Source organism: Achroia grisella, unplaced genomic scaffold (assembly GCF_030625045.1).
Source record: "Achroia grisella isolate CSIRO2021 unplaced genomic scaffold, CSIRO_AGI_Agris_v1 utg170, whole genome shotgun sequence".
Taxonomy (NCBI): Eukaryota; Metazoa; Arthropoda; class Insecta; order Lepidoptera; family Pyralidae; genus Achroia; species Achroia grisella.
The window spans coordinates 175,741-189,291 of NW_026712672.1; the positions used below are offsets into that span (position 1 = coordinate 175,741).

General features: G+C 31.5%; 1 protein-coding gene across 1 annotated transcript in view; it reads right to left on the bottom strand.

Annotated features, from left to right (window-relative positions):
- Positions 1-1,627: 1,627 nt before the first annotated feature.
- Positions 1,628-13,551, bottom strand: part of LOC131841436 (uncharacterized) — a 100,335-nt gene continuing 88,411 nt past the window's right edge. The window contains exons 5-11 of the mRNA XM_059189752.1: positions 12,494-12,761; positions 10,901-11,017; positions 9,520-9,599; positions 8,923-9,028; positions 8,453-8,596; positions 7,765-7,846; positions 1,628-7,495 (exon numbers count right to left, since the gene is read on the bottom strand). Of these exons, the coding sequence (XP_059045735.1) occupies positions 2,901-7,495; positions 7,765-7,846; positions 8,453-8,596; positions 8,923-9,028; positions 9,520-9,599; positions 10,901-11,017; positions 12,494-12,761 (5,392 nt within the window). The 3' untranslated portion in view covers positions 1,628-2,900. The remainder of the gene's footprint in view (positions 7,496-7,764; positions 7,847-8,452; positions 8,597-8,922; positions 9,029-9,519; positions 9,600-10,900; positions 11,018-12,493; positions 12,762-13,551) is intronic.

The window sequence follows — 13,551 nt, forward strand, 5'->3', positions numbered from 1 at the left end:
AATTGTCTATATTCGTCAATATATAATTATTAAAAAAAAATCAAGTCTAGTTTATTTGTCTTAAAAAAAAGCGAAGGTTCTCATTATAACTGTATATTTTAATACAGTTTACATATAGCATTTGTATATTATATACATTCCTTACAAGTTCTAATGTGAATTTTTTTTAAGTTGTTTCATTTTGTCACTTATACGGAACCAGTCTATACCTACATATAAGTTTATTCAAAATCTGACATGTAGGTTTTGTGTTATCCGTAACAATGCGATAGAAATATTTTTTTTGGTATGACATACTTTCAACGATCAGATAAATAATATTTATTTATTGTTAAGGATTACCAACATACAACTAGATACAATAATAAAAATCTGTCGTGATTCTATACAATTCTAATGGTCTTATACTAACTTACTATGAGCGGGAACACAACTACTTAATTTATTAAAAATCAAATACTAGTAAAAATGTGTAGTCTTCCCAAAAGGGCTCACAGCGAGAAGTAACAAAACAATTAGTTAGTCAAAAGTGACATATAAAAAATTGATATCAAATATAGTTTATAAAAAGAATGGTAGACAGCTTGTCTACCAGCCAGTAACACTAACTGTTCTCATATTTATAGGTAACCACAGCGTGCTTTGCCGTACAAGATACAAGATTATATCGCTACTATAATAGATACTATTACACATGTCAATAATATTAAAGTTGAATGCTACTAATAGTAATACAATAAAACATATATACAACACCGTTGTGACGTCACAAGGAACGTCAACTTTTGACCTTATTTATGAATGCTGTTGACGAGAATATCGACTTCCGGATTTTCCTCTGCAAGGAAAACGACCCAAATTAGTTCTGCAAGCGTTACTTATGAATAGGTTGCAAGGAAAATGTGGTATTCTTGTAGGTACATTAAAATCAATTTTATTTAGTAATAATATTGACTACCAAATAAATAAAAGTCGGAAATACGGTCGTTTTTAGCAATAAATTGAAAAAATGAGGACAAATTTTCTAACGCACAGATACAGTGAACGTTGTCCTAAATTCTGTTTTATGCAGTCCTTGATGCCGTGCCACAGATTAAAAAAGTCTATTTATTAAATTCATATATTCACTGAGAAAAGATTGTCAAAATAAAATATGAAGACATGGCTGATGGGCGCAGTTCCAATGCTACGATAATCGGACGCCTCAAAAATTGAGGGAGTCACTTGTGCGTTCCCGAACTAAATAGCTAAGACTGTTTTATACAAATTATAGCATGATTTATTCTTGTTTTACCGCAGAAGAGTTACCTTAGAAGTTGTGAGAAGTAGACAGTAATAAAAGACGCATTTTATTGTAGCTGCATAGCAATTAGATAGATTCCTGGCGAATTTGTCACGTTGGGCTCTCTGACCAGACCTCGTGTTCCGTAAACCGTTAACGCAGTAGGGTCATTCCATTATTATCCATTAAAAAAACATCATACACGGTTTAGGCAAAGTAACACGGACAAAAAATCCAGTCGAAACCGGCATGTATTCGAACAGACATATCACATAAACCTGGATCAATGGGGTGATTTAAGTAGGTTTATAAATATAAAGGCAGTTTATAAAAAAACATTTTTATTATTATTTAAGAATACCTCGTAATATTTGAGGGCGGGTGTAATTAGTACTTATAGGTACATTATATTTAATAAATCACTACATAATCAAAAAAACATTCACAACAGCATTTGAACACTTCGTTCGATTTTGTTAATTGATAATTTTTGGGGCATATATTTTTAATAATATTGAACAGCAATTACATACATTCCAGTACACTACAATAAAAGTAATACAATGCAACGAAGTTACAGTAAAACATAAATTGAAAGAAACTTATTTTACTAACAGTCTCCACGAGTTAAGTGCAGTACTTAGGTACTTCATGTACTTACTAAATGAAAATATGATGTTGAACATATAAATTTCATTGTTAGCAAATCAATTAATATTTTAATACTAAGCATATTAATTAATAAAAATATTTGAAAAATTTGATAAACATCATATTTTCCACGGTACAAGTGTGTTAGTTTAACCTATTAAATAATACTAGATGTTAAATTCATGTTAGACTAAGATTGCTCATTTTTTTGTGTTGTACATCATTAATATAAAAATAGAGAGATCATTAACAATCGGTTTTTAATATGATCTTTCCTTCACACAAAAATAATAAAAGAAAAATAAAAAAATTAAATCATTTGCGTAATAATTAGAATAATACTAATATTAATAAATTATTTGCGAATTTCCGTGATAAATCTATATTATTATTATAATTGAACAACAAAATAAAAATAAACAGCAACATAATACGTAAATGTATTAGTAAAAAACTAATACTAGAACATCCTATTTTTGGTGTTAGTAGCTACATAACAAAACTTATATCGTAAAAAATAAATAATTGAATCGATAGATTTCATTGCACAAAAATATACTTTAGTACCGTACTAATAAAATATAATTTTAACTAACACACCATAATTAATAGATGTCGTTCAATTATTTTTTATTAGTAAGATTGTAAACTTGCTTATAAAATATATTGCAATGGCACTTTTGAATAGAAATAGCAGTATATAGCAAAATAAGCAGTATTCCTTACTGTGTGGCTTATATTTTGTGCAAAGTAACGTATATTTTACAGCCAAAATATCTAATGTTACTATCTTGCACATAATATGGCACAAAATATCAAAGCTCCAAGAGATTTGACAATTTATGAACTTATTTACATTGATTAACAACATCCTTATTTTTATATTAATACTAAAATGGAGATTTAAAAATTGAGTACAAAAACAGACGGAATCATTTAAATGCAGGGACGTACTATCACCTTAAGCTCATTGGAATTTATGGACCACTTGTTTAACCCAACTATTTTTTGTATCACTGTCAGTATTTGTCTCTGTATTTTCACTTAAACATCTATTTATAGGAATGTTTTCTCTTTCTACAGAATTACTTGTTACAGGTTTTGTCTCTGGCATAACATTTTCACTGAAACTTCTTTCATACGTTGCCACTTTTGTATTAATTGATTTAGGTCTTGCTAGCGGTGTAGGTTTCTTTATACTACAACTAGGCTTTACTACTTGGCTCTTTGTCATCTGTTCAATTTCTAAGCGTCTTTGTAAAACAGATTTCGTCATTGTTTTTTGAGGTTCTATAGATGATCTTTTCATATCATTCGCTGTTTTTATTTTTCGTGTTGCTGAATCTAGACTGGCTCTCTCGAAACCCATTCTTTTTAATTGTATACTACCTTGTAATGTTTCCATTTCGTCTTTAATTTCATTCGATTTTTTTTCAATCATAGAATTGTTATCGACTCGTATATTCTGAATATTAACATCTGATTTATTGTTTACGATTGTTGCAGATTCAACAATAGTTTGTTTGAAATTTGAATATTGTGTGTTTGTTTTTATATTAACTGAGTCAAAAGTGGACGAAGTCTCTTCAGGGTTTAATAAACTATTATTTCTGTTGAATACCAAGCTTTTTGGCACATTATTAGGTGATTGGATATTAGCTATTTTAGGTTTTACTGGAACGGGTGGTGCAACTTTAGGTTTAGGTCTTTCCGTATTTTGATCTTTTTTGATTGAAAAACTTTCCACATTTTGGGTCTTAGTTGATTTCACCAAAACTCGGGCATGCAAACTACTTGATTTTTGATTTGTAGTCGTTATAGTCGATTTAAATGATGACGTGTGTTTTATGTTCTCTATTTTCGTATTTGTCTTATTTACAATTCTATCAGGACTTAGAACTATTTTAATATCTTCTACTTCTTCTTGATCAGAATAAACAGCTGAATCTCTAAACATATCTTCATCAGTTACTTGCTCAATTTTTTCAAACGATTTTTCGTAAAAACTGTCGCCAAAATTTTCTTGCTTGTTTTTCTCGTCATCATTCTCATTAACACATGTTTTTATCTGAGGTTCTTGATAAACTCCTTCACTAGATGACGTTACAAATGATGAATTTGAGAATAAGCTATCTGGTCTAAGTGCATTTTTGTTAATAAGAACATTTACATTTTTAAAAGCAGTTTTTTCATTTGTCAGTGTAGTAGGATCAAGGTAATCTGACTGAGCTATTCTGGCGCCTAAGTGTTTACTTCCTTGCATATACATTGGTAATTTATTTGAAGAATTACTTGGTTTAGATTGAGTAGAAAGGCCATTGATGACATTTGAAACATTATTTATCAAGCTAACACTTTTCTCATATACAGGCCGTATTTTGTCATTTTTTTGTCGAATATTTTCGCAACTATACGATAAAATATCTAAATTATTTTTTTCTTGTTGGCTTTCGGTTAAAGTAGAATCTTCACAAACACTTTTACTAAGTAAATCGTTGTTAGATACATCCGAAACTATAGAAACTGTTGGACTACCATCTGTTGTTGTAGTTATTACAACTTTGATGTCATTTTTTGCTACATTATTTTGTGAATCTTCGGCGGGTATTTGAACTTTCAATGACTCAGATTTATTCTGATTATCATCTGGATGTTCATCCCCAATAATGTTTCTAAATCTTTGCAATAAGTTTTTAGAATAGTTTCTAGGATTAAGTGCAGATTTTTTCTCATTCGATGGACTTTTGACATCAGATTTTGTATTATCGGGATTATTATGATCATTTGCATTTTCTGCATCATCAATGCTTTTACGACTTTTAAAACGACTTAAAACATTTTTAAGTGATAATATGTTACTATTAGGTTTGTATATTTTATGTTCCGGATGTATTATTTCTATATCCGTAGGATTAACATTGCTATGATCAGTAGGTAAAATTTCACAAGAAGATGTATTTGAAATGTTTAAATTAGGTTGTGACACTGTCAAGAGATTTTCATTCTTGTTCTTATCTAGATTAATTTCTTCAAAATTATTTTTATAGCATCTATCGATTTCTTCTTCCAATTCCAAAGTTGATTGACTTATATTTTGTACATGCTCCGTATGGTGAGGCTTTGTATTTTTGTTAAATTTAAGTATATCTCCTTCGCTCATGTAATTCTCAACATCATCATAACTAATTTCACTTTTATCTGACGCTATAGTAAATGGTCTATCTGTGCTCATTACTTTCCCGTCTCTATTTAAATATGTTTTACTGTTATTATTAGGTTTTCCTTTAAATGTACTCATATTATTCTCATCCTCTTGATTGTTTGTGATTATTTGAAAACTTCTCGGTAATGAGCCAGATTTTCTATCTCTAGAAATATTAAAATGTTCTTTTTGTCGGCTAACCCAAATTTCTGGATTATTCGGACTCTGTTGACTTGCACTCATCGGTAAATAGTCATCAAGTTGTTTATTTGGAGTTTCTCGTCGTCTACAAACTTCCTGAAGACTATCATAAAGATTATCCGTATTAGTTGTAGGTGGTCCTTTATTTTCCATGAGCTCATAGTAACTCGAGTTTACAGAGTTATCTATTTTAACTGGCGACACTGGAATGTCATATATGGATTCTTCATCTCTTGATTTATTAAGTTGATTAAATGTCAAATACACATAATCCGATTCTGGACCAGCAATTTTGGAAACTTGTTCTACGTTTGGAGGCGATGGTAACCTCCTTGGTCTAGATACATGTGTATGATGTTGAATCGTTTTACTCTTATTATTCAATGTATGCAAATTTTCTAATTCTTTACTTTCACACCTCAAAGTTTCATATATATGATCTGCATCTTCATCAGACATGTTATTTCTTTCAACTTGAGTATCACTCACACATATACTCTCATCTTGTTCATCTTTTTTATTTAAATCTAAATTTTCCGAGGTCTGACGATTATATTTTGGCTTCAATTTAAGAGAATCGCATGTACTTTGTATAATTACTTGTTCGGGATTGGAATGCGATTTTAATAACCTCTGGTGTCTTCTGTGTGCACTATTTCTCTGTTGTTTTTTTAATAATTTCTGAAATTCCCTATTTTCCATTAATAATTGTGATATTATTTGTTCTAAAGGTTTTTCTTCGTCACAAATTTCTTCAGTTTCTGGAGGATTACTCTCACACAATTTCTCTTCTGTCTCTGTACCTTCGGTGATAACTTTTTGTTTATTTAAGTACTTAACTTTTTCTAGTTCATTCTTCTTGAAGGAATCAGTTTTTTCTATTAATTTTTTATAAGTTTCTTCATCAATATCGTCATCTTTACTGATCGTGTCTGTGGTACATGTATTTTGTGATGTAGCTTTAATTTTATCGATGTTAAGACTATCATTGGATTCTGATATATGTAAAATATTTTCAGTTGATACATCTGTAGAGAAATCAGCATAAAATTTTGCAGTAGTGTCAGAACCCAGACGCTTTGCTCTATTTTTCTTTAGCTTCGAGATTTTCTTTGGTATATTTTTTGTGTTGTACATTCTTATTTCTATATTCGTTTTATGATCTCTCTTTATAATGTCCACTTCTGGATCAGAACTGGGCAATCCGTATTTTGTTTTTCTGCTTATTTTATTAGAGCCACAATTTCTACACTCAAATTCTATTTTTTCACAACCTCGTTCATCATTTTTTTCACTATCACTAAATTGAGATCTTTTTGTCGCAATACAAGAGTTCTGGGGTAGTCCTGGTTCAGATTTCCTTCTCCAATTGCTTATTTTAGATAACTTTGACCTTTGAGGATCATCTTTTGATTTAGATCTTGTTATATCTGGTTTATGTTTACTATTTTCACTACATCTAGACCTTCTAGAATGCATTGTACTTATAGAATCTGTTACGACAATATTTTCTTTTATCTTAGCGCATTTCAAACATGTTTTCGTAATATTTCTGACATTTACCATAGAGTTATTAGTATCACTTAAATCTTCTTTACTTTTGGAACTATCCGTGTAGCCAACAATATTATCTGACGAATGATATCCTCTAGTCTTTGTTAATGAACCAGGAAACTCTTTACCAAAACTTTCCTGCGATGATTTGAAATCAGAGCATTTGCATCCAGATTGTTTTCTTTCAAGCTGTTCAACGCTACCAGAGTCAATGTAATGAAGTGCCCTATCACATTCAGGACACTTTTCTGCAAATATACCATTATTTCTGCAGCAACATTTATCATTATTAATTTTATCTTTAGATACTTCTCCGTCACAGTCTGAACAGAGATCTACATAACAGTTCTCACAAGTATAATCTGTGCCCTTTTCAGCTGAAAACTGAGCACAATCACAATTACGTCTAGTTTCAGACCTAGAATTCGGTATAGTATATTTTCGATTAGCTTTCTTAGATGGAACTCGTAACCCGTTTCCTAAAACTACTGTTCTTCGTCTATCCCTTTCCAATTTCCTTTTCTCAAGATACTCCGGCGCAGACAGCTGTTTTCTCATCGATGCTTGTGTGATGAGACCATGTGATTTTTCAGCTATCATATCATCTGTAATTTGAAACATTATAGGTGTTAATTATTAACAACTTATTTGTAGCTTATATGTATTAAGATAAATCAAATATACTATAATATTCTCATAACTGAGTCTTGCTTTTTGCACTTAGCAAGCATTCGGCATTACTTTGCTTATTTTACATTGTAAGCGTTACAAAAAAATCTATTAAGGGTCTATTAACGTCAATCAATCAATCACGTTAATATTATCAAATCATTGGCATTTAATATTAGTCATTATGAATAAATATTGTACTTACCATCTGTTTTGTTTTGACCAAGCTCCATTACCAACTGCCTTGCGTGCGATGGTATCACAGCATTGTAGTTCTCCAGTATTACCTGGAATTCAATATTTTAAATTATAAACATGTAGGTATTCATTCATCATAACGCTTTAGGAAAATGTCGAGAGAAGAATTTATTTTGACGGACAAACTGATATTTTACTTAACTTTAATATATAATTACGCTAACTTCTTACAGTTCTTCTTTTGTTAACTGCGATTAATTTGTTGCTTATAGTCATCGGAAATTACTCATTAACATTTGCCTAAAGGGTGCGAGTATGTTTTTATAATTGGTGGATCTTAACTAATTATTTCCTGCGACATATTGGTAAGTCTATCATAAGTTTTCATTTCATATATTCCTTCCCTTAGTACTGGTATATTATGAGTTCACCAATCAGTTGAGCTATCATCAGCTTGTTTCCATTTCAGATTCAGTACATGAAGCTTCTTTTCTCGATGTTTCATTGTTTACTGTTCGGCTTTACAGCATTAAAGCGCTTAATTCTCATAATAAGTTATCACAAGTAAATATAGTCTGCTTCTTTTCTCAACGTTTCATTGTTTATACTGTTTGGCATTACAGCACTGAAGCGCTTAATTTGGGTCAAATTAGCAGAATTAAATGTAGTCTTTAAAGAAAGGGAAGAATGCTCACCCGCTTGATGAGTAGCGTCCATTCGCGCTTGTGGCGGGCGGACCTCGCCTGTAATGTGACCTGAGCACGCGGTGCATCCCACGGTATCACGTGGAAGGAGAGTGGAGCACCCGCTATAGCTTCTACGAGCATCATGTTGTTACACTGAAATACAATTATTATTATTAGAATGAGAGACTGTAATTGGTGATCAGCGTCTATCATCTATATAGATAGCTGTTACTACTTTCAATATGGTAGACCTTTTAGAATAAATTGATTTATTGATTTTATTGACACCTATCCTTTTCTTACCCTTACTCTCTTTATCCACCCAAAAGTGAAAAAAGATTATTGAGCGACAAGACCTTTTGTATCAATTAATGTATATTTATACTTTTAATTTATTGTTCTATATTTGGTGCAATAATATAAATAAATAAATAGAGTATATTCAATTAGTAGAAAGTGAAAATATTGAACTATATTACCATTATATGCGTTTTGTACGCTAGGATGCCGTCTTCTCTGTTCTTGGTGATAAGGAGCATCTTGTCGAAGAGGAAGACGTGACGCATGGCCTTCGCGCCGAATACTCTGTTATAGTATAACAACACACCTAATTATTCTTTGAATACCAACATTTAAAATAGAATAGGTATAAAGTAAAAGGAGACAGTCTCAAATATATTTTGTGTTATATGTTTTCAGTATTCCGTTTCTTTACGGAATTGATTAGTATTATTTTTTAATTCCGCAACAATAAAGCTCAGACCATCTTAGATATAGATTAGAAGCCTAGTGTTGACTGTTCCGCGAACAAGTTACCGGACTGTATATGAAGTAGAAATGTAATACCCGGAATAAAATCAATTTCAATCACATTATGAACTGAAAATCTATTGGTCGCATTTCGATTAAATTGATTGAGAACCACAATCAGATTCTCCAAATTTAAAATAAAAAATAATGAAAACTATCAGTTTTGATAAAAGGAAAATTTTTCTGCCGTAACATAAAAATAATAATATCGTAAATGTCTTCCTTTTCTGAAGTTGGTTTAAAGTGATATCAGACAACTTGTATACCTGAATGTCCCTTCGGCACACAGCTCTCCATAAGTAGTCAAGTCCGGGCCGCTCCAGCCGTACAGCAGCGACTGAATCTCCTGAAATTAAACAACATTATATGTTAATCTTATATGTTATATGTATCTTTCACTCACATAAATCTTACATATCTATACAACTTAGACTTAACTCCAGTCCACGTTACGACTCCGCGTAGAGAAATGAAATGAAATGAAATGAAATGAAATTTATTTGTTATAAAAGTAGTACATAATAGATGGTATGGTTATTTATGTTATATAGCTCTCACTTTTAGTCTTTACAGACATGCAAATACATATTTGAATTAATCTATTATTATTCTTTACACAATTCAATTAAATTACATCTTATACATTTATTATTATTATGAAAGTAATAAAATAATTTTTATAAAACTGTTATATATTTATTAGGAATGTTAAAGTTATGTCAAGTTCGAATTGTCAATATATTATGTTTTCTAATAATTAGTTAACATCGTTTATATAATCATTAACTGTGTAATAACATTTGTCAACTAATAAATTAAATAATTGTATTTTAAATTGTGTCGATGGCAATTCCTTTAAAGGGGTCGGTAATTTGTTGTATATCCGGATAGCCATTGGATAACAACTTCTTTTATATAGGTCTGTTAACATTATAGGCAATATTAGCTTATTTGGATATCTTCCACGATAATTGTCAACATTATTACAATACTTTTCAAATAAATAAGTATGTGTTTTCACAAAGTTACATGTTTCATAAATATATAAGCAAGGTAGGGTTAGCAGTTTCAGCTTTTTAAAATACGGTACACAGCTAGTTCTGGGTGTGAGTTTGTTTATAGCACGAATACATTGCTTCTGTGCTATAAATGCTCTTTCCAGTTCTGTTGAATTTCCCCATACTAAAATGCCGTATCTAAGATTGGAAGCAACATATCCATGATACGCCAATAAAGCGGTTCTTTCATCAGCTATATTTACAAGACGCCATAAGACATAGGAAAAACTATTAATTTTACTGTTTAGATTTTTTATGTGTGGTTTCCACGTACAGTGATTATCCAACATGATTCCTAGAAATTTCACGAATTCAGAGTGTACGCGATACTAATAAGCCATGTAGCACACTATCAAATAAACTTACTAATGTAATTAAATGAACTTACTAATGTAGTTCAATTATTACACATGTAGATACATATACTAACCACCTATTATATATACTACAATAAACAATCAATTGAATAGCGACACCTCACATATTAACCTTAAGTAACATGTATTGGTGGTTGTGGTGAGTGGTGAGGTTATAACCATCGCCTTACAACATAAATTATGCAATGCTGTTGGGAGAAAAAATTGCTTACCTGCACACGCACGGCGTGTTCATGCCGCCGCTTCATATCATCAATGTGCTGAGCTATTCCCGTCATCTTCAGCAGCGCGTACTCCGTCTCCCGGGTCGTACACTGTTTCACCAGATTCTGGAATCAACCAGTTTATATTTTAATTTCAAGTCCAGTCCGTCTTCACCATAAATCCATAAAATTCTGGCCTAGGTAATACTTTCTAAAAAGTCACCATGTAAGTATCTTTTTACAAAGTCTAAGGTTACGGCTCAGTCTCAATTTTTTAGCCACCAAGCAGCTTGCTTTGTAAGTTGCGTTTACTTTGAAATAAGCTGTCGGTTACGGCTGAAGGAAAATATTAAATTTAAATTAATTCTGTTTTTGATAGCAGACAGTCATTTGATATTTCTTAAAAATGATATAATTTTTTTTGTAAATGGAACGTTGAAAATAGGTCGATGATACTGATTTTTTCTCTTTGTAATGTTATATAAATTCTTCTCTAATAACAAATTCTAGACAAATAAAATTACAATGCAGTTAATACAAAATTCACCTGGTGATCTAATCTTCTTTGCATAGTATAAAACAAGATACCGCCTAGACCTACAATGAGAATGAAAGGCAGTTTTATATATTCTTTTATCCATATTTAAAATATGAGTGTTTTATACATACAATTTGTTTCATAACACTGCGCTCTACTATAATAAACGTCTCTACAAGCATCTATCTTATTTTCATTTCTTATTACTGATTTTAATGCGATTTTCAGTAACAGGTAGAATATCTATTAGTACATAAAATTCAAGAAATTCAAAGATTTGTAATGCACCCGTGCGATACCGGAGCGGGTGCTAGTATATATAAAAAAGTTACTTCGATCTTAACAATATTAGTGTGTTCACAACACGAACGATTACGGTGCCGTTCCAAACCGGTAGGAACCGTTAAACGTCTAATTAGTTTCTAATCACCCGACTAAATATTGGACGACTTCTGTTGACAAGACTCAGTATCTCTTAACTAGTTATTAAAGGGCGTTACCGCTACCATCATCAGCTCAGTGACATGAGATAATGACTTCCAAACACCTGAATGACTAGTACTACTAAGTATTACTGCTAGTACCAACCATCAGCTCAAACAGTCCCTTTGAAATTTAACAGCTGGCCTTAACAGTTTCACTGGACAATAGGGCGCGAATGCAAATGGCACTCCAAACCAGCGAAAGGACTTATGGACTGGCTAAAGACGAACTCCTGCCTAACGGATACGATTTGCCTTCAGCTGGTCCATAATTGCTTTCTTAGATTTGGAGTGCCGTCTGCACTCACCTAATAAGCTGTATATTGGTTGCAGGGTGAGAAAAGGCAGTAACATTATAGGATAAGAGGCATGACATCTTAGTTTTGAGAAATGGCTGCGAATGAGTGGTACCATGAACCTCGCTTGATGATTTACCATCAAATGGACCGATAAATCACCCTTGCAGTTGTATAAAAAACCACATTAGAAATCTTAGGAACTAATGGTTTATACATAGTACATTATACAGTTAATCTGCATTTTATTCTTCGAAACAATTTACAATAATATCACAAAACAAACCTGCAGCAGTAAATGGTACTTCAATATCCTCTGGACAGGCTTTAGTAAGTACGACGCGAGTGGTAGAGGATGACACAACGCTATCTGTCTCTCTCTAAACTCTCTTGCACTGTCAGGCTCCGATGCAAGAGCTGCTAGCCTCTTCATCGTCATAGGATATCCAGTACAGTACGAGGCGTACACGGAGAATCCAGTGGTATTGTTGACGAAGCAGCGAGCGATGCACGTGGCATCTAGTTGACAGCTGTTCAGCTCTTTACAGAGAGATCTGGAAATAATAAAACAAAAATAACAATAAAATGTCAATACCAGGCGCCTTTTGTAAAACATTTTCATTGTACTTTATTGTTCTTTGTTTATCTGTACGCAAGAAAAAGTTGTTATTTACATTATTATTTTTTTTCTCTTAATTGAATATTATTGTAAATCTATTATAATGTATACTGCTTGTAAAAGAACCATTATGTTTGTACTGAAAATACAAATAAAATTCTTGTCTATCTAAATTTTAAGTGATCATTATATACACATAATTTTACATACTATATAACAAATTCGCCGCCGCTGTCTGTCTGCTTATATCTTTTAAATTATGCGACAGATTTTCATGCAGTTTTTGTAAATAGATAGAGTGATTTAAGAGGAAGATTTATATGTATAATACATGCTATAATATAGTTGAATTTTAATTTTTTCGATGAAAATTTAAAGATCTGTAATGATCCGTGCGAAGCCGGGACGGGTTACTGGAATTTAATAAATAAATAATTTATTTTCATATAACAAAACGAAAAATATTGAAAACGCGAACAGATTATTTTGTCAAACAACAAAGAACTTCCCAATGAATTTTTTATTTATTTTTGTGTGTTACCTCAAAACTTTTTTCTAAGTTAACTGATTTTAGTTATTCTTTTTTTATTTGAAAGAGTTCTGTGTGATCCTGTATAAATATGATCAAGATATGACTAGAAGTTTTGAATCCCTAAGAATGCGATTGCAGTCGGTATTTTCATAAATAATGTTTGTTCTCGAAAAACCAATAAAATTTACTCTCG